This window comes from Mobula birostris, chromosome 10 (assembly GCF_030028105.1).
Source record: "Mobula birostris isolate sMobBir1 chromosome 10, sMobBir1.hap1, whole genome shotgun sequence".
Classification (NCBI taxonomy): domain Eukaryota; kingdom Metazoa; phylum Chordata; class Chondrichthyes; order Myliobatiformes; family Myliobatidae; genus Mobula; species Mobula birostris.
In genome coordinates, this window is record NC_092379.1 from 129099965 (window position 1) to 129124564 (window position 24600).

Here is a 24600-nt window from a genome sequence, read left to right on the forward strand (position 1 = left end):
TATTATACCTTTTGTTTTCCATATCAAAAAGGCTTGGTCCATTACCGAGGGTTGAAAAAAGAAATTAGATATAATAGGACTTGATAACATAAATTCATTCAGGCCAAAAAATTTACGAAATTGAAACCATATTCGCAATATATGTTTAACTATAGGGTTAAATGTTTATTCAATTTGGATAGTACAAAAGGAAATGAAGTTCCTAAAATGGAAGCTAAAGAAAACCCGTGTACAGATTGGCCTTCAAAGTTTACCCAATATGGGCTTGGAGTTATATTCCAATCTTGCATCCAAAATATTAAATATCGAATATTAATTGCCCAATAATAAAATCTTAGGTTAGGCAATGCCAAACCACCTTCTTTCTTAGATTTCTGTAAGTTTTTTTTTTACTTAATCTGGGATTTTTATTTTGCCATATATAAGAGGAAATTTTAGAATCAATAGTATCAAAGAAGGACTTAGGAATAAAAATTGGTATCGTTTGAAATAAATATAAAAATTTAGGTAAAATGATCATTTTAACAGCATTGATTCGGCCAATCAATGATAGAGACACTGGGGACCACTTAGTAATCAGTTGTTTAACCTGATTAATTAATGGTAAAAGGTTAAAATTGAATAGATCCTTATGTCTCTTAGTAATTTTAACTCCTAAATAAGTAAAATAGTCAGTACTCACTCTAAATGGAGTGTTTCTGTAAGTGGGAACCTGCATATTTAATGGAAAAAGTTCACTCTTACCTAGGTTCAATTTATAACCAGAGAAACTACTAAACTGAGCAAGCAAAGTTAATACTGCCGGAATAGATTTTCCTGGTTTAGAAATATATAATAGTAGATCATCTGCATATAGTGATAATTTATGAGTCTCATTTCCACAGGTAATGCCAAATATATTAGGGGAGTCACGAATAGCAATAGCTAGTGGTTCCAAAGCAATGTCAAATAGTAGTGGACTAAGAGGACAGCCCTGCCCAGTACCACAGAATAGATGAAAAAGAGGGGATCTTTGGTTGTTAGTAAATACTGAAGCCAAAGGGGTAAGATATATACAGTTTAATCCAAGATATAAATATCAAACTAAAATTAAGTTTCTCAAGGGTGTTAAATAAATATGTCCATTTAACTCTGTCAAAAGCTTTCTCAGCATCCAATGAAATAACACATTCTGGAATTTTGGGTGAAAGCATGTAAACGATATTCATTCATTTCCTAATATTAAAAAACAAGTAAGGATTTTTAATAAATCCAATCTGATCAGCAGAAATAATTTGAGGTAATACATTCTCCAGTCTTTTTGCCAGTATTTTAGAAAAAATCTTAGAGTCCACATTCAGCAAAGATATAGGCCTATAAGATGCACATTCAGTGGGGTCCTTATCTATTTTAAGAATTTGGGAAATAGAAGCTCGATAAAAAGATTGTGGTAATTTACCTATAGATACTGCATCCCTAAAAACACTACATAGCCAAGGAGTCAGCGTAGTAGAGAAAAATTTTAAAAATTCTACTGTAAATCCATCTGGGCCAGGTGCTTTACCTGAATTCATCGAAAAAAAATAGCATTCTTTATTTCCTCTACTGTAATAGGTACATCTTGCTTTGGACGTTCATTAAATGATGATTTTGGAATATTCAATTTCTTTAAAAATTCATGCATTATAGTAGAGTCATCAGGAAATTCTGATTGATATAAGGAGGTATAGAATTCTTGAAAGGATTTATTAATCTCATCATGGTCAACTGAAAGTGCTATCTTGTTTATGAATCTTAAGAATCTGTCATTTAACTGAGGCCGATTTCAATTGATTAGCTAAAAGTTTCCCAGTTTTTTCACCATGTATATAAAATTAACTCTTAGTTTTGATTAACTGACTTTCAATTGAAGAGGATAATAAGAGATTATGTTCCATTTGAAGTTCAACTCTCTGTTTATAAAGTTCCTGATTAGGAGCTATAGAATATTTCTTATCAATTTCTTTAATCTTGTCAACCAGTTTAAGTATTTCCTTATTGGTTCACTTTTTTAATCCAGCAGTATATGAAATAATTTGTCCATGAATATATGCTTTAAAAGTATCCCAAAGTGTCCCACTGGAAATATCCTCTGTAGAATTCATTGTAAAGAAGAAATTAATCTGTTCCTCCATAAATCTAGCAAAATCTGAATCTTGAAATAAAGTAGTATTAAAACGCCATTGTCTAGAGTTAGTAAATGTATCCCTTAAGTTAATAAATTATTTCAACGGTGCATGGTCAGAAACAGCAATAGAATCATACTTGCAACCAGTAACAAGAGGAATTAATGGAGAGTTGATAAAAAAAATAGTCAATTATTGAATAGTGCTGATATACATGTGAAAAAAATGAGAACTCTTTCTCATTTGGATGTAAGAATCTTCAAATTTCTGAGATTCCAGAGTCAGTCATAAGAGAGTTAATAAGGGTAGCCGATTTGTTCGGAAGTACTTGATTGGACTTGGATCTATCCATCAAAGGATTTAAACAACAGTTGAAGTCTCCACCCATAATCAGCATATAGTCATTTAAATTAGGAAGAGATGTAAAGAGATTCTTAAAAAAATCAGGACAGTCAACATTTGGGGCATAAACATCAAGCATAGCAACTTTTTTGTTCAATAGCAATCCAGTAATTAACAAAAATCTGCCATTGGGATCTGAAATTGTCTCATAATGCAGAAATGAAACTGACAGATCTATAAAAATAGAAACACCTTTACTTTAGCCTGTGAGTTCAAGTGGTACTGCTGGTCCTTCCAGAATCTAAAAAAAACACTGATTATCCTCTTTCCGGACATGAGTTTCTTGTACAAAAATAATATGAGCATTCGTCCTATGGAATACTTCAAAATTTTTCTTCTGTTTAATCGGGTGGTTTAAGCCATTTGTATTCCAAGAAACCAAATTAATAATTTTATCCATCGTAATGAGCTCAAGTATAAGGTATGTAAAGGATTAACCAGAGTACAGACTCATGACTTCGGAAGAGGAAAAAAGGTCCAAAGAGGAACCGGAAGTTACGACATTTCAGACATTTTGGTAGTTTCAGGTCAGCCCATTTAAAAAGCAAAGATGAAATAAAAATAAGAACAAAAATACCAACCACCTCCCACAAAAACCAAGAAGAAAGCCAGACAGTGGCCAATGCTAAATCTAAAGCTAATTCTACCCCCATCTTTCCAGAAGGCAACCCAAAAGAAATATGTTTATCAAAAAAGATACCACCGTAAAAAGTAGCTATAACGGTAATAAACAGCTTAAAACGATTATAAGCATCAAATAGTTCCTTCTTGCTCATATTTCGAAGAACATCAAATGTTAGATCTTATTACTATATTAATTTTTCATGTATAAATGATCGGAAGTGACGTTTGAGACAGAAAGGATTCTGGGGAGAAGAAAACAATCCACCATTTTAAAATATAATACTCCAGTAACATTTCAAAAAGAAAACCAACATTAAAATTGTAATTAAATAACTTTCAAAAAGTATTAAGAGTAAGATATACAAGATCACTAACAGAAAAGCATCATATCATTTAACAATATAAAGCGAACCTACACTGCAAGATCAAGGGGAAAAAAAACCCTCAAACTATACAAATCAAAGATGAGAGAAAAAAACAAAGCAATACATTAGTTAATCCACCGCAGAGGGAGACAGATTGTTAAGGAAACTTTAGGCTTCCATCGGATTTTTAAACAGGCTACGCGAGTTGTCTGACATAACCACTCTCAGACAGGCTGGTAACAGTAACGCTATTTTATAGCCCCGACGATAAAGTTCTGCCATCTGAGGTTTAAAGGCCATCCGTTTTTTTCAGTACGTCTTGGCTGTAGTCTTCAACAATTCTGAACTTGAATTCTTGAAATTCGATCATACCTTCCTTCTGAGCAGCTCGAGTAACTCGTTCCTTAGCATGGACATAATGAAACCGAATAATGATTGGTCTCGGTCTGGCCACATTCTCTGGATTAAAACAAAATGAACGATGTGCGCCATCTAATAGTGGGGGCTCCTCCAATATATCGGAGCCAAACACATCCATTAGCAATTTAGAGAAATATTTGGTAGGATCTCCCATCTCAACATCTTCAGGAAAACCGATTATTCGCAAATTCTGTGGTCGGCGATTTTCAAGATCGATAGTCTTAGCTTGATAACGTTCCAATTGCTGAGTTACCGAAGTTAAACATTTCCAAAAGTTTTAATTTTTCTATCTCTTTTGCGGCCATCTTCATCTAGTTCCGAGATTCTGACCTGATGTTGATCTAGTTCACGTCTGAATATTCTTGAATCTCGTTGCATCGACTTCAAGACTTCTTCAATTGCGGTGAGCCTTCAGTTAACTGTATCTTCTAGAAGTTTCTTCATTAGTTCCATAGCTTCCGGAACTTCCTTCGCTGTTCCAGGACCACCATCTTTTTTTTCCATCCCCGCCGGGACCCTTTCCGTTTTTAGCTTCTCGTCCTCTGGTGTACATTTTTAGTAAGTAAAAGTCGAAGTTGGATGATATATTTGTAGTATAATTGGTTTAGTGTCGGTATAGGTAAAGTAAATAAGAGTGGTTACATGTAAAAAAGTAAAGGGTATGGAGCGACGCCAAAGTACAGCTCACTCCATGAGTCCCCCTTCTGGAAAGTGAATCGTATGCTATGCACTTAATTAGAAGAGACATGATGAACTTGGGCGCTGCATCGTGTGCCTGGACCTGCCCAAGGCCTCTGCCTGAGGAAGAGCCGAGCTTGAAGAAGCGGCCACGGCTGAAGGCCAACACGGCCTCAGGCTCGAGTTCAGCGGGGTCGGCAGGCAGTGCCAAGGCGGCCAGCGAGAACAAACTGGAGGAAAGGCTGTACTCGGTGCTGTCATAAGATCAAAGAAGATGGAGGTGCATAGCCGCTAATCCCGGATTCGGGACGGCACTCACTGACTGCCTGACTGACCATTTCCCATGTGGTTGGGATGACTAAGGTCTCCAATAATCCTTTGGGCCCTTTTTACACACCTGTCTTTGTAAATATCCTGAATAGTGCGAAGTTCACATCTACAGATGCGCTGGGCTATCCGCACCACTCTCTGCAGAGTCCTGTGATTGAGGGAAGTACAGTTCACATACCAGGCAGTGATGCAGCCAGTTAGGATGCTCTCAGTCGTGCCCCTATAGAAAGTTTTTAGAATTTGGGAGGCCATACCAAACTACTTCAACTGTCTGAGGTGAAAGAGGTGCTGTTGTGCCTTTTTCACCACACAGCTGGTATGTACAGACCATGTGAGAGCGTCGGTGATGCTTATGCCAGGGAACTTAAAGCTGTTCACCCTGTTATCCGCAGATCCATTGATGTATAGGGGTCTCCATTCCTCCTGTTGTCCACAACCAGCTCCTTTGTTTTTGCGACATTGAGGGAAAGGTTGTTTTCTTGACACCACTGCGTCAGGTTGATGACTTCCTCTCTGTAGGCTGCCTCATTATTATTTGAGATTAGGGCAATCAATGTAGTGTCGTCAGCAAATTGAATTGGCAGATTGTGTTGTGGGTGGCGGCACAGTCATGAGTATGCAGAGAGTAAAGGAGGGGACTTTAGTACACAGCCTTGAGGGGCAGAGGCGAAGGAGTCCACTCTTACCACCTGCCGGTGATCTGACAGGAAGTCCAGGATCCAGCTACACAAGGCAGGGTGAAGGCCGAGGTGTCTGAGCTTGTTGAGTCTGGTGGGAATTATGGTGTTGAATGCTGAACTGTCGTCCAAGAACAGCATTCTCACATAAGAATCCTTCTTCTCCAGATGTGTAAGGACAGTGTGTAGAGCTGTGGCTGTTGCGTCATTTGTCAGTCGGTTGTGTCGGTAGGCAAACTGTAGGGGGTCCAGTGTGGGTGGCAGCAAGCTGCAGATGTAGTCCTTGACCAGCCTCTCGAAGCATTTGCTTGTTATTGAGGTGAGTGGTGCGACAGGACGCCAGTCGTTCGGCCATGGTACCTTGGTCTTTTTAGGTACATGGACAATGGTGGATGTTTTGAAGCAGAAGGGCACTCTACACTGGGAGAGGGAGAGATTAAAAATGTCTGTAAACACACCTGCCAGTTGTGCTGCGCACCTCCTGAGTACTCGTCCTGGGATGCCAGCTGGTCACATCATCTGCAGGTCTCTTCAGGGGCTCAGTATTGGCAACATCGAATCGAGCATAAAAAAGATTTAGCTCATCTGGGAAAGAGGCATCGATGTTGGAAACTCCACTGCATTTAGCTTTGAAGTCTGTGATGGTGTGCAGACCTTGCCATAAGCTGCGTGTGTTGCTGGTGGAAAGTTGAGTCTGAATCTGGTCTCTGTATTGTTGTTTCGCTGCCTTGATGACTTTGCACTGATCATAGTTGTATTTCTTGAGCTCCTACTGATTACAAAAGTTTGTCAAATATATAAAGAGTAAAAGAAGCAGAGTGGATATCGGACCACTGGAAAATGATGCTGGAGAGGTAGTAATGGGGGACAAGGAAATGGTGGACAAACTTAAGCATTTTGCACCAGTCTTCACTATGGAAGACACTAGCAGTATGGCAGAAATTCAAGTGTCAGGGCAGAAATGTGCTGTTGTCTGAGAAGTCAAAATTAAAGGGCCAAAAAGAATTAAGAATGACTTCAACATTAGTGAGTTGCATATAAAATATGGCTCAAAACATGGTTAATATACCCAGTCCTCAATTCCTTTTCTTTGCCAGTTCTGTGTTGCACTCCATACTCCTGATCTTGCAAAAACATAACATCTGACTCATTAAGTACTTCCTATAATGTAACTTCTGCAACCCACTTGGGTCGAGAATTCCTGACATTTGCCATCCTGAGAAGAAATACCTAGACTCTTCAGTTTTATATGATAGCCCTCTTAACTACACAGTTGGCCAATGAATCCTGGTCGAGTGGGGAGGGTGGGTTGGAAATTAAAGGTGGAGGATAGAAGATAATAACTGGAAGCGAAGGTGCAATTGCTAGAACAGGGGTCAGCAACCTTTTTGCCTCTGTGGGCCGGATTGTGTATTAATGAGCAGATGACGAGCCAGATAAATGCCATAAAAAAACTTGAAATTTGGGAATTATCCATTTAAATACATCTAATTATGTTTTGCGTCAAATTAATGAATAACACGTGCTAGAAAATCATTTGTGCTTAACCAAAGATACTGATTAGTAATCAAAGAACTCAGTTTAGTTTTTCTGTCCCACCATTGCTGGTGCCCCATCAGTTGTGATGCCAATTAGCTTCGACACATTAAGTTTCATTTCTGACATCATTTTCAGCAAATCTTCAAAAATGTCTGCTCCAGTAACCGTGTCCTTAATTGAATAAATGCTTAAAAAATTTGAAAAGTTGAGGTCACTCATCGCACAAACACTGCATGTTGAGCAGTGCCTCTCAAGTCTGTACTCTCATCAAGCACAATTGAAAAAAATGCAATTCGTTGCAGGCATGCCTTAAACAACTTTTAACATCTGCTGACATTTCTTCAACTTGCCGTGTGATCGTTCTTGCTGATAGATGCAAATAAAGATTTCTTTTCAGGACAAACAATATCCATCACTGCCAGTAAACTTTGTTTGACAAACTCTCCATTTGTAAAAGCATTCATCTTTTCTGCAATACGTTTTGAGACTTCATAGCTGGCACGGGTATTTTGTTCATTTTCACTTTTTTCGGCACTCAAAGTCTACCTTCCTGCATTTTGCATTCATTGCCATTGGAATTCTTTTCTTTGATTTTATTTCAAAACACGTAGCACATGTAAATATCTGGATACTTAGCGTGGATTTCTTGTTAAAACACAGTGACGCTGTTTCTATTTACAAATTTGAACGATCCCATCTGAAAACCTGCACGTGCACGGGGAGTATCTAATACATATTAATAAGGTAGTGTGCCTTCCCGTCACTCATGTATACCAGTGTTTGGTTTGGAACAAAACGGAACCTGGGGCCAGTGTAACAAGACGCCATGCACGTCCATCATTGTGGTCGCATGAAACACTCAGAAAAAGGAAAAATCGCTCGTGGGCCAGATAAGCATAGTCTCTCAATATTTGCTCATGGGCCGGTCAAAGTACCTTCACGGGCCGGATCTGTCCCACGGGCCGTAGGTTGCCTACCCCTGTGCTAGAGTCTGCTAACTGAGGCAGGTGATGAGTGAAACCAGATTAAGGGGTGAGTGAGGAGTGGTCAAACCTGCTGGGGGACAGGATAGAAGAACCAGGAGGGCAGTAACATAGCCAGGCAGAGCCAGGTGAGGAAGGAAATGAAACTGTGACAGTTGGGAGAGAGAGGAATTGGAAGGAGAGTTTTGGGAGCATGAGTGTGAAAGAACCAGTAGACACAGGTAATGATTAAGAGATGAAGTCCTTACAAGAGGTTTGGGTGCGAGGAGTTGTAGTCAAGGTGGCAGTGGAAGTCAGTAGGTTTATAGTAAATGTCAGTGAATAGTTTGTTTTCTGAAATTGAGGCAGATACAGAAAAGGGGGAGAGGTGTCTGGAATTGTAGAAATGAATTTGAGGGCAGAGTGGAAGTTTGGAGTGAAGGTGATAAAAGTGATGAGCTACCCAAGAGTGCAAGAGGCAACACCAATGCAAATTCATTTAGGGTTGATGCCAGAGTAGGTTTAAACTGGGACTGTAACATGTAGGCATTAAAAAGACAAACTTGGTGAGAGCCCTGTGAATACCTGTGGCTATGGCTTTAATTTGTAGCAAGTGCGAGGAATTGAAAGAGAAACTGAGGGTGAAAGCAAGTTCATACTAGTGGATGAGGGGAGTTGGTACTGTCCATCTTCCAGAAGGAAGCATAGGGCTTTGACCTTCTCAGCGGGTGGGGGGAGGGGAGGAAAGAGTAGGAAGGAGAGACAAACATTTATAAAGACTGGATCCCATGCTGAAAATGAGACAGGATGTCTCTTGGTGAATTGGGAGTGGTGGTGAAGGATAACCAGCAGCCAGATTTATAGCACAACAATTGACTCATGTACGGCAAGGCAGGGCAAAGTCTGTAGACAAGCAACAGTGATAGGCAACTTGATAACAGCATAGACTGCTGTTCAAGGATGGTGCATTAGTCATAGTCATATTCATACTTTCTTGATCCCAAGGGAAATTGATTTTCATTACAGTTGCCCCAACCATGAAAAGAGTATAAATATATCAATATAAAACCATAAATAATTAAATAGTAATATGTAAATTATGCCAGGAAATAAGTCCAGGACCAGCCTATTGGCTCAGGGTGTCTGACCCTCCAAGGGAGGAGTTGTAATGTTTGATGACCACAGGCAGAAATGACTTCCTATGACGCTCAGTGTTGGATCTTGGTGGAATGAGTCTCTGGCTGAATGTACTCCTGTGCCCACCCAGTCCATTAGGTAGTGAATGGGAGACTTTGTTCAAGATGGCATGCAACTTGGACAGCATCCTCTTTTCAGACACCACCGTCAGGGAGTCTCCTGGTGCTCCTGGTGATTATCTCTCTGGTGCTAGGATCAAGGATGTGTTGGAGTAGGGATAGGACATTGTGAAAGGGGAGAGTGACTGCCAGATGGTGTAGTTCTTATTGGTACCAATACCATAGGCAGGGTAAGAGACAAGGTCCTGAAAAGAGAATTTAGTGAGTTAAGTGGCTAGTTAAAAACCAGAACCATAAAACAGGAGTTGTAAGTAGTGAAGATGATTGTGAAAGGATTCAGCAGTTTCAAGACCAGTTGCAAATGTAGGCAGAGAAATAACAGATGATGCTTAATCGAGATTAGTGAAGTGTTGTACTTTGGCTCATCAAATGCAAGAGAAATATAAATAGCTTTACCATCAGGAGTGCGAGCTTCTTGCTCTCTGAAAATGACAACAGTAGATGGGATGACAATGGCTACTTCCAGTGGTTGGATGTTGAGTATGAACTAGAGAAGGTGTTCCAGTCTTAATCTTAAACAGCAGTTGTTTTGTTACTTCCAAGCTCCTAATATCATTGGTCTAACTAGTCCACAGGTACAAACATTTAAATAGAATGCTAATTTGACTCCCAAGTTATACAGTCAGAGAGATGCAGCACAGAGATGAGCCCTTTGGTCTATCATGCCTGTGCTGACTGACAGCCACATTTACATTAGTCCTACATTAATCCCATTTTATTATCATTCTCTCCCAAATTCTACCACACACTAACTTGGGGCAATTTATATTAGCTGTTTAACCTACCAACATGAATGCCTTAGGCATGTGGGAGAATACTCAAGTGCAAAACGCAGAAATCTCCATGGAAGCCAGGATTCACTGCACCTATATCTATAAGCAGTTATGTTTTTCATAACAAAAAATCCTGAGCCTTTTGCAGAAAAAATTATGAATACTCATCAAAACGTATGTAGAATAGGCCATAACATATTAAGGAAAGTCAGTTTATTGTCATGGTATGGACACAATACTATGAGCAACCAAGAAATGGAGGCACCTAGCTTGTGACACTAATGGAAACTCTGCCTTCAGAACTGAGTTGTTTGTCTGGGTTCAGTGCAATACTACTGTCAAAGTACTTTCTCAATCTAAAAGGACTCCTTGAAAGCAAATATTATTTATCACTTAAATTTAATTACGGTATTACTTGGAAGTTAACACCATTCTTCCATTGTATATTGTTGATAATTTCACTCTTGGCATTATTATTCTCTTGCACTGATTTGGCAGTGACGCTATGGTCACACAAAATTCCTTTATACATGAAATCATAGACCTTGCTGGTTATTCTGTAAAACTGAAAGGATTGAGAATTGTAAAGTTGTTTATGATCAAATAATCCGTCCATATGAAATAGTGGTTTCAGGCACCAGTTTGAGTGTTTTGATGTACTTGCTTTCAGCGTGTATCTATAGTTGGCATTTGGTATCATTTGCTGTATCTGCATATGATGACCTTTTCTGCTGCTGTTCTTGGACTTTTCATTAACTTTTAAATAAAGATGATATTAATGTACATACTTACAAATTGAAGGGTTTTTTTTGTACTTACCTACAGAATCCTGTGGTTACAAAGCCCATGGAAATGTTTTAAACTGTTGTTGCTTATTATGGGCACTGCAGTTTCCACAGGTTCCCTGAATGCCATCAAAGCTTCATTTGATAACTCCTAAGGTTTAATGTAATTTGGGAATCCTATAAGTGTGAGAATAAATGGGGAAGACATAAAACAAGTACAGAACTTTTGCTACTTAGGAAGCTGGGTGACATCAGATGGCAGGTGTGACTTGGACATCAAGAGAAGAATAGGAATGGCAAAAGACACCTTTACGAGAGTGAAGAGTATACTGACCAATACTAAACTAGGCATGACAACCCGCCTCAGAGTACTGAAATGTTAAGTTTATCCAGTTATGTTATATGGCTCAGAATGTTGGACAATATCTAGTAACATGAGGAAACGAATTGTAGCAGCAGAGATGTGGTTTTTGAGGAGGATGCAAAGAATATCATGGACGAAACGAATATCTAACGAGGATGTCATGAACAGAGCAAACACAAAAAGAGAAATAATGTATGAGATCATGAAAAGGCAATGTAACTTCATTGGACATATGATTAGGAAAGAGGAGTTAGAATGCATGGTAATTATGGGAAAGGTTGAAGGGAAGAAAACAAGAGGAAGACAAAGACAAATGATGCTGGAGACAGCAGCCAGAGAACTGGAAATGAATACCAATGAATTGATCCACTTGACCCGAAACAGGAGTGTGTGGGCCATGGCAGTCAAAGCTCAAACTGGGCATGGCACCTGATGATGATGATGATGATAAGTGTTCAGAATTATTTCCCCTCACTCTTATTGGCCATTAACTCTTTGATGAAGTGTTGTCTCTACTGAATAATGTGTCTTTGATTTTTGATTGTACTTCAGTAGACAAGTTGTTGAAACTGTGGACAGTTCCAGTGCAGGTCTGGAAGAAGTCCAATGTATAAGGCCTGACTTTAGTGGGAATATGTACTTTTGTAGGAACATCAATTGTTTCTAAAAGTCTTAAAGAGTTAATGCTTCCCTGTTAAATCTCTCAATCATCAGGTGCAACTCTACTATTATCAAACTAGGTAACTCAATGTATGGCATGTAAATTTGATATTCCCCACTGTTTCTGTATGTGGCAAAGTTATGTTCAGATAGTTGCATTTCAGTCAAGAGTTTATTCTTTTCATTGCAAGCTCTGCAGCAGCATCCATTCCGTGTGAGGTCACATATATTGAGCAAGCTATTTGTTTTTTATTCAATATAAAAATCCACTGAGATCTCCAGCTAATAGCCCTACTGCGCAAATTAAATGTCTTACCCACTGCGCAAATTAAATGTCTTAGCAGTCGCAAAATAAATTTAGTTTGCAGCAAGGGAGCATATTTTATGCATCTAAAATTATTGGGGACATAACATACCTTGCAGAAGTGCTAAATTTTGTTTTCCAATGGTGAGCTCCCTTCGATCACTATGATATTTAAGTTGCTCAGAAAATGGCTTACAAGTTTGCTCAATGTTATTAAGATTTACCTACTTACAGTGGAGTAAATTCAAGCTGAGAATGGTGGTACTGTAATTTAACTCCAAGAATGGTTAAAATTGCTCACCATGATCAGTGCAAAAAGCATCATAACAGTTTATGCATTTGCACCATTAATAAATTGTCCTTAGTGCTAAGAAGCTCTGTTCTTTGCCAAGCTGTGTACTGATCATTGCATACTGTAACATTATTTCAGCACAAGTGCTCCTTGTCTGCAGGTTTTCGCAATTTACATGTGGATGACCAAATGAATCTCATACAGTATTCGTGGATGGCAGTTATGGTCTTCGCAATGGGATGGAGGTCCTATAGAATTGTCAATGCCAGAATGCTCTACTTTGCACCAGACTTGGTATTTAATGAGTAAGTGAACGTATTTCTGGTAGGGGTGCCCAACTCAGGTTAAAATTAAATAATTTGTAAGTAATTCATGTTAATTTTTCAATCAAATCCTAAAAAAGATACTGGTGGTAGAAGTCTTCCTCTTTCTGAATAAGGAACATGATTCACATCTGCTTAATTCCAAACTTATTATGTATGATTTGATCAGCCAGAATTTTAAGTTTGTTGTAACTTCCACGGGTGCTGGAATCTTGTTTCCTGTTGATGACTTCGGAAAACTGCTTCTTTCTTTTGCATTAGTTCCAATTCGACAGATAAAACAAGTAGCAAATGGTGGGCTTTACTCTATTTTTATTTAATTGTGTTAAATTGAATGCTTTTTAAAAGGATGAAAATTATCACTATTGCTAATTATTTATTTTGATAAGAGTATAATTGCTGTATCCTTAATTTTAATAACTTTCATGAGTTTTTCATACAGTTTGAGGGGAAGACCAAAAAAACTAATTTATCAAGTATCTTTGAATACTGTAGATTAGAATTTTAACTAGTTGTGTTTAAAAACACAGTTGACTAGATAACGTCTGCAAATTTTGCAGATATGACTTGATTTAATTGTTCTGGGAAATTCTGTGGATTTATTTTTTTTAATTGGTGATCTATTTTGTTCATGATAATCTTTGCTATTAAAATGTTAAACTGATTAAAATTAAGTATTTGTTGTTTAACATGTGCCAATTACAGGGAGGGTGACTTTCCTTGAAATTCTTAAGCAATGCCTTTTGCAATAAGCCCATTAAATGCAGCAGCTAATTTTCCTCTGCTTCACTACACAGCATTTCACAAGTTTCTTCAGGTTATGAAAAGTTCTATGTGGTAGGCTGTTTTTAACCTATTTACACTTTTTTTTAAACAGAGATATGGATACATTGTGCAAATTTGTAAAATTTTCTTTCCATGTCTAATTGTTTCACTTTGACAGTACATTGAAATGTCCAGCAAAGAATCAGTAATCTTTAGGAAAATAAATAGATAAGTTTTTCAGTTTACATGAAAATAGAATCTACTATATAAATTTAAATCATGTCAGTCTACAAGGAATGACATTATACTCAAAAGTCCACTGTGCAAATTCCTCAAGTTTATTTGATTGAACCTATATATCAAAATAGTGCTCCAAAATTAATATTTCTCTTGTGATTTAACATGAACTTCTTGGCTTCTCTTGGTATAGTACTCAAGTTGACTTGTGTACTTAAGCATTTAATGTCTGAATTACTATTAAAATATTTAGTAACTTTCATTTATAGCTTAAACCAATGTGCAGTTGTTGCTTTCTGAATCAAAATAGTTTAATAGAAATTTTTAGAAGGAATTAAGGGACAGTTCATCATCACATGTTTTCAACTGTGAGTAGTGCTTATTAAAAAAAATCCTGAAAAATTGCAAGTGCACAACGCATGCTTTGCTCTTCTCTTTTAAAAACAACTTTAAAAATTGCAGAATTGCCCACCATTGAAATCTTAACCATTTTTGGTCAGTTTTTAAATAACTTATGTTTTTTAAAAAGAACACCTTGGGTCTCCATCCTGCTGGCCACCAGAATGATAATAGCAAAGTGGACTTCCTTACTTCGTTATAAAGATCAGGCTGCAGAATCATATCTTCTTGACGTCTGGGGGTGGGGAACATTACTCACTAAAATTCTGCGTACACCTTAAGAGGCGGTCCTGTCTTAATTTGCTATGAGAAATGATGCATTTCAACAGCCTCAAAAAATATCAATGTGATGTTAGGAAATCAGATTAGACATCACTAATCTAACAGCATAGCACAAAGGAATGGTTTGTTATAGGTGAAAGATTGTTTTTTGTTTCAGTTATTGCATTCCTCCATACAAAAGGTCAGCTTTTCAGTCTTAACCAAAACCTGTGGAGATACAGCACAGAAATGGGCCCTTTGGCCCAACTCTTCCATGTTGATCAAGTTGCATATCTGCATTTGGACTATTTCCCTCTAAATATTTCCTAAAATATTTATGTCTAGATGTCTTTAAAATATTCTAATTGTACCTGCTCCTAGTTCTTCCTCTCACAGATTGTTCTGTATGTCTAGCACCCTCTACGAGGGGGAAAGATTGACCTTCGGATTCCTTTCAAATCTTTTCCTTCTCACTGCTCTTTAGTTTTAAGCTCCCTACCCTGGGTGGTGGGGGTGAGGTTTCCTATTGATTGCATAAACCCCTCTGCACACTGAGACTGAGAACATTTTCCTGGATTCTTCCTCCAATCAAAAAACAATTCCCCCTCCTCTTACCTCCATCTCAATTATGCCTGTAAAATTTTGCCGTGAAACATTGAACTATCAGTACTGCTCCTCCTTCAACCATATTTCTTTTTATAACTATGATATCCATTCCCTAAGCTCACCACCTTAGCTGTCAGGCTTCTTGGATTAAAATAGATGTGGTTTAGTCATCAGACCTTACTTGCTCTCTGTCCTGCATATTGAACTTGTTCACTTCAACATTTATATTTGCCTCAGCTTGTCCATCAGCCACACTACTGCTTTAGGTCTCATCTCCCTGCCCTAGTTTAAACCCTTCGGAATAGCTCTAGTAAATCTCCTTGTTAGTATCTTGCCCTCCTCCTGTTCAGGTACAGCCCATCCTTTTAGTACAGGTCGACTGAACGTTTGCTTCCTACACCAGCACTTCAGACATGGATTCAGTGCACTATCCTGTTTCTATCCTCCCTAGCATGTGGCACCACGAGTAACTTGGAGATCACAACCTTTGAGGTCCTACTTTTAAGACTTCTGCCTGTATTCACACTGCTGTAACTCAACCCTTTTTCTACCTGTGTCTTTTAGGACACAATGAAAGCCCAAAAGCAAGTGCACTTTTACGGTGTTAGACAATTCCTTAGTGGATAGAAAACAGCAAGTAGAGATCGATAAAAATGAGGATCATTGTGTTGGAGACCAAGCCAATATGTGATACTTCTGCAAAGAACATCTGAGTCTGATCATCATAAACTAAGATTTAGCCTCAAAATAATCAACTAAAACAACCATTTATATAGAATCTGCAGTTTTACACTATTCCAAAACATTTATCTTCACATAAGCATTTTTAATTAAAAGTATTGAAGCATCACAGATCGTCATGAAGAACTACCTCAAGGAGGAAAAGGGGCAAAGGTTATGGAGAGAAGTTCAAAAATTAGCCATAGCAAATAAAAGACACTGCTACCCTTCGTGGACAAACAAAAATGCATAGAGAACTGTTGGGAAATGTCACTAAACTTAAGGAAAATTCAGAAATTGTGACAAAGACCACACCAGATATGGGTAGTAGATTCCCTTCCTTGTTGACTGGTTTGCAAATATTTTGCACATTAATTTTTCCTATATCCATTTTTTTTTACCTCATTTACTTGCTGCAGTGGCATTAGCTGTTTTAACTTCCAACTCATGTCATGAAATTGATGTTTTTATCCTCTCGTTTGAATGCAGTTAAACAAGTATTAGCTTGTAGACACAACTGATTTATCAGTAATCTCTTAATACTATTTCTGTGTCCATTTTTCCATTAGGAAATGAGTAGGATATGAGGGTTAAAAAGATTAAATTATCAATAGCTAAAAAAGAAAAGGTACGTCGCATCCAGAGTTTCTCTGGTTAGTGGATGATTTCCCTCCATGCCTTTCAGACGTAGTAGGGAACCGCGTACGAGGCAAGTTACAGCAGTGGTTTGCTATTGCCTTCTGCCGGGTGAGTTTCCAAAGAGATCACCAGCTCAGATGGAAAGCGTGCAGGGGAGCCGGCTTGATTTGAACTCAGGACCTTCGTCCCGAAGTCCGGTACTGATGCCGCTACGCCACCAGCCTGGTCTGTCAATAGCTAAGGGAAGCCTAAATACTAACAAGAAGCTATCTGATAAATAGTTTTGAAATAGCAACAATGCACAAGCTTTATACTATTGTGTCCTTTGCATGAGGCAGAAAGGTTTAAAATAGCAACAGTAAGCAAAGCTACCTATTATTGTAACACACATAAAAGTTGCTGGTGAACGCAGCAGGCCAGGCAGCATCTCTAGGAAGAAGTGCAGTCGACGTTTCAGGCCAAGACCCTTCATCAGGTCTCGGCCTGAAACGTTGACTGCACCTCTTCCTAGAGATGCTGCCTGGCCTGCTGCGTTCACCAGCAACTTTTATGTGTGTTGCTTGAATTTCCAGCATCTGCAGAATTCCTGTTGTTTACCTATTATTGTATCCTTTCCATGACCTGCAGGATTATTGTACTCCAAAAAAAAACCCTGGGTAACGTTTTCAGGTTGTGTGAAGAAAACCAAGTCACCTTGAAATGATTTTAAAAAGCACGGAACATCTTCACTTTCCTACATATTCAGCTGTGTTACACCTATACACAAGTGTACTTTTGCTATTTGGGGGTAAAGGTAGATAGAGTAAGATGGGGGTGGGGAGAGAATAGAAATGGTGAGTCTCTTATCACCTCCAGCCTCTGTCTCTACTTTTTTCTTCCTTGCTACCAGTCAATTATCCCTTTTTTGATTCTACCCATCTTCTGCTAGGCCCCACCTCATCTTTCCCTGTCACCCTGCACACTCAGTAATGATGCAGGATCTCGATCTGAAAGATAAATCATCCCTTCAATTCCACATATCTTGTTTGACCAAACTAATTCCTCCAGCAGTTTCTTCATTATGGAGTGGCTTGAATATTTTGTGAGTGATTTGATGAAGGTGTTTAAAATCTATTAGACTTGCCGTTTATTTCTTGTACTGAGAATAAAATAAATTTAAAAAGAACAATGCTAGAAAAATCTAATGTGTTGGTACATGGTGATTAAGTACTTCGAACAAATTGTGCTCACTGTGTAGGTGTGTTTTAAGAATCTTGAGATATTCAATGTTATATTCAGAAAAAATACTCAAATATTCAAAGATTAAATGCAGTTAATTAAAATACATATTTGCATATGAAAGATGTGCTAATTGAAATTTAAATTAGGAAAAGTAAAGAAAACTCAGAATTTAAAAACAAATCCAAAATAAGATATTAACTTTAAATAGGAGTAGGGTAGACTATTGAGCTGTATTTCAAAATGTCCTTGGATATTTTTCTATTTTTTCCCACAACTTTTGATGGCAGCATTTCCCTGTAATCATAAAAGCCAAATGTTTCCTACTACACAGCAACTTTTTTCTAAGCAACTATTGTAGAATGAATTAACAGTATAAATTTGAAGCAGTTGAGAAATTCTTAAAAGAAAATCAGATTTTTTGCAAAGCAACAATTGCCATGTGTAGCAAGTGTATTTTTAATCTTGTGAAAACATCCCAAAGTGCATCATCAGAGCTTAGTCCAAAAAAAAATCTAGATGCTGGCTAAGAAATTAGACAAAGGAAGTGGTATTAAAATGCATATTAAAAACAGGGGTGAAGCAGCAAGGTTATTAGTGCGGGAGTTCTAGAGCATTTGAGCTTCTCATCTGAATACATAATTGCAAAGGCAGATTGTTTAAGACTGCTCCAGATCCCAACATGCGCATTCCATTAAGAGTTGATTAAGGGGCCGGAATTGGGTAAATACGTTTTAAAAGGTTCAATCTGGAAGACAATTTTAGAAATGGAGAAAGGGCAAGGCAATAAAAAGTTTCAGAAATAGGTTGATTTTTTTTCATGAAAGAGTTGCTGCCTAAGAGCAGCACTTACTGACGAAATCTAATTGCCTCCAAAATGAGTGGCATGCCAACTCAGAGGATAGGTAAAAATTCAAAGGACAAATGAAAATGGACGAATATATAGTCCATATATGATACTAATCTTACTAGTAGCGTTTGTATGCTGTGAATAAATTAAATATTTTGAAATAAAGGCTTTGCTTAATTAGGAGCTTCAGCGTGTACGGGGTTGATTGAAACAGAACTAACTGAAGTGAAGATATGACAACAGTTTTGGATTACTTAAATTTGCTAAGTGCTAAACAAAGAAAATTGCTCAGCTATATGTTGAAATAGTCAAGTAATGAACTAGCAAAGGTGTAGGTGAGTGTTTAATTTGCATATGTTTTACTACTATAGCAGTGTAAAATGATTAGTGTTGAGATATGTTTCTTGAAATTCGGTTTGCGTTCGGATGTTACACCCAGGCTTGCAGATGATGTAGTTCAGTTTCAGACAGCAGGCAAAGAAGAGATTGATAAAATAGAATTGGAGTAGGGCCTATTTTCAATGGGCTATGCACAGATCTATTCTGGGTAAAGTGGAATCAAAGATTTGCACGCAAAACTAGAAATGAACATTTAATAGTGAAGATTTCAGTTGCAGTCTAGGTACATAAGGAAAAAGGGAAGCAAAAATAAAGCAGAGATTCCTGATGACTGAAGTGCTAGAGAGCAAAATGGACCAATAGGAAAGTTGTTTGAGAGGTGCCAGTTTGTTAATATGTGAGAACCAGTTCTGAGGAGAAGTATAAAAAGAAATGTGAGTCAGGGAGGATGACAAAACACTAGCAGCAAACATCAGAGGAGATCCAAAAATCTGATCACGAGGCCAAAAGTGAAATCTTCATGTAGAGGCGAAGTGCATGTCTAAGGTATTAAATTAATACTTTATATCAGTCTTTACATAGGAAGAGATGTCAGTATCTCAGAAAAAGAAGGTACAGCAGATATTCTGCATAGGGTTAAAAAAAAGGGGGAGATACTCTAAAGGTTAGCTGCACTTGGTAAACACATCACCTGGTTCACATGAAATAGGTTACCGAGAAAAGTAAAGGATGAAGTTAGAGAGGCCTTAATCATAAACATCTGAAAGTTAGAGAAACAAATTTGATAGTCGAGGACAAGAAAGTTGAAAGCATGACACAGCCAGCCAGCACTTGTGCTTAACTTGATTTGAGATTTTCTTTCAATAAAATAGATGGTTGAGGGAATTTCAGTTGACAAATTGACAAATATTAGGCTTGTCATCAAGACTGAAGCCCGTAGAAAGGCCAGTAGCAGTATGGGCAGAAGGTTGGCACAGCAAAACAATACAGACTAGGACTGCCAGGTTGTTTTGTTTTTGAATTGAAGAAAGTTGTATTCTGAAGTTCCCCAAGCATCACTATTAGCATTCGTGGCAAGTTCAAATTATTAATACATATACATTGCCTAATTGAATTTTTTGAGGATGTGACTAAACACATTGATGAAGGTAGAGCAGTAGATGTAATGTATATGGATTTCAGCAAGGCATTTGACAAGGTACCCCATGCAAGGCTTATTGAGAAAGGAAGGAGGCATTGGATCCAAGGGGACATTGCTTTGTGGATCCAGAACTGGCTTGCCCACAGAAGGCAAGGAGTGGTTATAGACAGGTCATATTCTGCATGGAGGTCGTTGACCAGTGGTGTGCCTCAGAGATCTGTTCTGGGACCTCTACTCTTCGTGATTTTTATAAATGACCTGCATGAGGAAGTGGAGGGATGGGCTAGTAAATTTGCTGATGACACAAAGGTTGGAGGTGTTGTGGATAGTCTGGAGAGCTGTCAAAGGTTACAGCGGGACATTGATAGGATGCAAAACTGGGCTGAGAAGTGGCAGATGGAGTTCAACCCGGATAAGTGTGAGGTGGTTCATTTTGGTAGGTCAAATATGATGGCAGAATATAGTATTAATGGTAAGATTCTTGGCAGTGTGGAGGATCAGAGGGATCTTGGGGTCAGAGTCCATAGGACACTCAAGGCTGCTGCACAGGTTGACTCTGGTTAAGAAAACATACAGTGCATTGGCCTTCATCAATTGTGGGATTGAGTTTCGGAGCCAAGAGGTAATGTTGCAGCTATATAGAACCCTGGTCAGACCCCACTTGGAGTACTGTGCTCAGTTCTGGTCACCTCACTATAGGAAGGATGTGGAAACCATAGGAAGGGTGCAGAGGAGATTTACAAGGATGTTCCCTGGATTGGGGAGCATGTCTTATGAGAATAGGTTGAGTGATCTCGGCCTTTTCTCCTTGTAGCGGTGGAGGATGAGAAGTGAACTGATAGAGGTGTATTAGATGATGAGAGGCATTGATCGTGTGATAGTCAGAGGCTTTTTCCCAGGGCTGGAGTGGCTAGCACGAGAGGGCACAGTTTTAAGGTGCTTAGAAGTAGATACAGAGGAGATGTCAGGGGTAAGTTTTTTAACGCGGTGAGTACATGGAATGGGTTGCCAGCAACGGTGGTGGAGGCGGATATGATAGGGTCTTTTAAGAGACTCCTGGACAGGTATATGGAGCTCAGAAAAAATAGTGGGCTATGGGTAACCCTAGGAAATTTCTCAGGTAAGGACATGTTCGGCACAGCTTTGTGGGCCGAAGGGCCTGTATTGTGCTGTAGGTTTTCTGTGTTTCTATACAGTTTAGAAATGCACAATGACAAACTGATAAAAATGGTGACTAGAAGACAGATGAAATTTTATGTTAAGAAATGGGGAAGTATCTTTTGTTAGTAATAATGAGATTACATAATATGTCAGGAGGCACTATTCTAATAGAGTTAACAAGAAAAGAGTTCTAGCGATTATATACTGTATGTGCATATTTAATTGAAAGTGGGAGAACACGTGTAAAATATTTTTTTAAGAAATTGAGATGCTTGCCTTTGTAAATGGAGGCATAGATTGTAATAGAAAGGGAGACAGAAGAGACACTGCCGTTACTGAATATCTGGAGCAACGACCCCCACCCCCGGAGAGGGAACAGCAGGGTAAGACATTATCTATGGAGGAAATTAACAGTTGATGTTTTAGGCTAAAACCTTCACTGGGACTGGAAAGAAAGAAGGCAAAATGAGCCCTTTTTGTTCTTTGCTAACCCTTTAGTCAAATTAAGATTCATTAATATAGTCTTTTAATCATATGCGGTGTACTCTCTGTTATTTTGTGGCACTAATTTGTAACAGGGTTGCAAATTATACAGCATCCACACAAACAAGGGTTTGGAGTTGGAGAATACCTCAATCTCACAAATTTGGCAGGGCCGGAGGTAGTCTTCCCTAGACTTACGCAGCCAAGAAAACCAAGAGGTTTCATGAGGGTGGGAGGTGTGGGGCAAGGGGCATGTTGAGAGGATGGGGGAGGTAAAAGAAAACTGAAGAAAGAGCGAAAGGACTGGGGAGAAAGCAAAAGGGTGTGAAGAGGAGTGGAGGAAGAGAGGATATTGGTTACCAGAAGTTAGAGGTTGTTCCCTACCTCCGTGTTTGCATGTTTCTTAGCTTTTGATTATCTCAGTTTGAGAGTTCTTGCTGTCTTGGTCTCTCTGCAATTGTAATTCTCCAATCATTGAGAAAATATTTTAAATTTGGTTTATTAATTTCCCAAATGTGATGTAATATTTTGAACTGTGTTTGCTACAGGTTTTTCTCTTGTAGAAAAAACATTGCACCTTGTGCTTTTTTTTTCGTCCCAGAGTTCATCCTTGATACCAGCAGAGATACCTTCTCTTCTAGATTGAAGCATCCAGTACACATTCCTGCAATAACTTGTTTTAAAGTGTTTCTGTGAATGTGATCACCAAAAAGGCTCAACTATTTTTCTGCTGTGGTGCACCTCCATATCTTTGCCTTGTCAGAGTCCTAGTCTTGCCAAAATCATATGGTCTCTGTCTCTTGCTGTTTGTCATTCATTGGCATCATCTTTAAGTGCCCGCCCAACACAATATTTAACTTTCTAGTAATCCCACGACTAGCTCTGATTTGGCCTCGATTTTCTTTTGCACAAGATAGAATTTAATCTATTTAAACATTAGAAAAATGAAGGACATAATTCAACTTTTGCCAAAAAATGCACAGTGTTCACTCACATCTCAGATACAACCAGATTACAAAACAGAGTTATTTGCTATAGATTTATTCTTCAAGTATAAATAATTTTATTCTCTTAACATTGCTTACCTTCTCTGCCGTTCATCTATCGCACAAAAAGATTATTCCTATTTGTCGTGGATTTAGATCCATAAATGCTGTGATCCTTGATGTACAGTTATTGCATGTTACTATTCCTGATGCACATAGTCAATTTCCAAGTATCAAGACAGAAACTTAGTAAAAAGATGTTCCAGTACTGAACTCTGTTTCTGGCACAACTCTGATCTAGCCAAAACAGAAATCAAAGTGCCACTGAAATTTTGGAGTGTTCATGTGCAATATCAGAGACATTTAGTAGTGTCATCAAAGCAGTAGATAAGCAAATAAGTGCACTGTTGTAATTAGATTTCAGTGACATAGCTTTTGACCCACCGTTATCAAGCTAGCTTATTTGGTCAGTTGGTTCTGATACCACCTGTTGAGCATCATAATAGAATCAAAGTGCATGCATTTAACGTAGCTCAAATTATTTTGCACATGTGAGCTAACATTCACATTTTTTATAGTCTTCAGCAAAACTTTGCTATCTCACCGAACATTTTCAATATTCTTTACAAGAAGTTTTTTTTAATGAGTGTGTATTAGCTCTTTAGAAGTTACTTTGTCACCTGCCCCCTGCTTTTATATTCTCAGTATGAACATCATATGCAGATTGCAAAGCACAATCTGTTATTAATAAGGTGACCTGGTATCGTCCATAACAGCAGTGCTTGAGGAATATTATTAGCTCCTACTTATGTATATCTAATTGTATATCATAGTTTGTTTTTTGCACAACTGTATAAATGTGTACAGATCGTGCAAATGGACAGCATAGTATAATACCAGTGTGAATTTGTAATAGAAGCAGAACTGTTGTGACTTGTGCTCATTGAGCAACTGAGAGTGTGACATTTTGTAACTTTTTTTGCATTATTGCAACTCTAGTAAGTTTTCCCCTCAAGGCTTTATCTGTACATTCATCTGAAAATGTGCAAAATCCAAAGCAGCACAATCCTTGGCACAATTAACGAAGCAGTGCTGGTGATAAAAGAAGGATACTTGGGTAAAAGTGTTGCAGTAATTTCCCTCCTTTTGATTTCAAGAGAGTTCGGAGTCCTTTCGTAAGAACCAAAGTATGTGGATATGTTCGTAGCTTCAGATGAGCGCAGAAGTTCATTGGGGTGATGTGCAATCTTTGTGTTACTGCTAATCAAAACATAGTTAACTGCTAAATACAATTGTAATTTTTGTATTTACTTTATCTCACCATTCCAACAATGCACAAACTTAAATTACCATTTCCCAAGCCATTTATATTTTTGCATACAGCCACTATACTTAATCTGCATGCCGGGCAAAAAAGACGTCATGGTTGCTTCTTTGCACACATACTATGTGCAAAAATTTAACTAGCGCAAATTTTTTATTGTTCTTGAGAGCTAGGGAATCCATTAGTGAACCATTTTTGGACATAGTAAGAGCTCTGGCACATGCATCTGTACATTAGTCTTTGATCAGCTGAAGACTCCAAGCAAACAATGAAGCTATTACCACATGAAAACTTATGGTTTCTTGTCTGTTTATTGAGTTCATATTGCTCATTGCATTAGATATCTCCTGGAGAAGTTCAGAAGAATTACATTAAGTGAAAAGATTGTGCCAATGCAAGCCTTCATTGCTGTCAAGCGCAAAGTATTGGCTATTTAAGTTGCAACTGGACATGAACACTTTTACTGTTAATAATCATTTTACTTTGTTTGTGATAGTTGGAATCCCTTTGACC

At 38.2% G+C, this 24600-nt stretch overlaps 1 protein-coding gene across 4 annotated transcripts in view; it reads left to right on the top strand.

The window, feature by feature from the left end:
- ar (androgen receptor) overlaps positions 1-24600 on the top strand; it is a 208721-nt gene that overhangs the window by 144146 nt on the left and 39975 nt on the right. For 2 of the 4 annotated variants that reach the window (XM_072270943.1, XM_072270944.1), the window contains exon 5: positions 12796-12940. The exons of the other annotated variants lie outside the window; for them this stretch is intronic. In XM_072270943.1, the coding sequence (XP_072127044.1) occupies positions 12796-12940 (145 nt within the window). The remainder of the gene's footprint in view (positions 1-12795; positions 12941-24600) is intronic. 4 annotated transcript variants of the gene reach the window in all.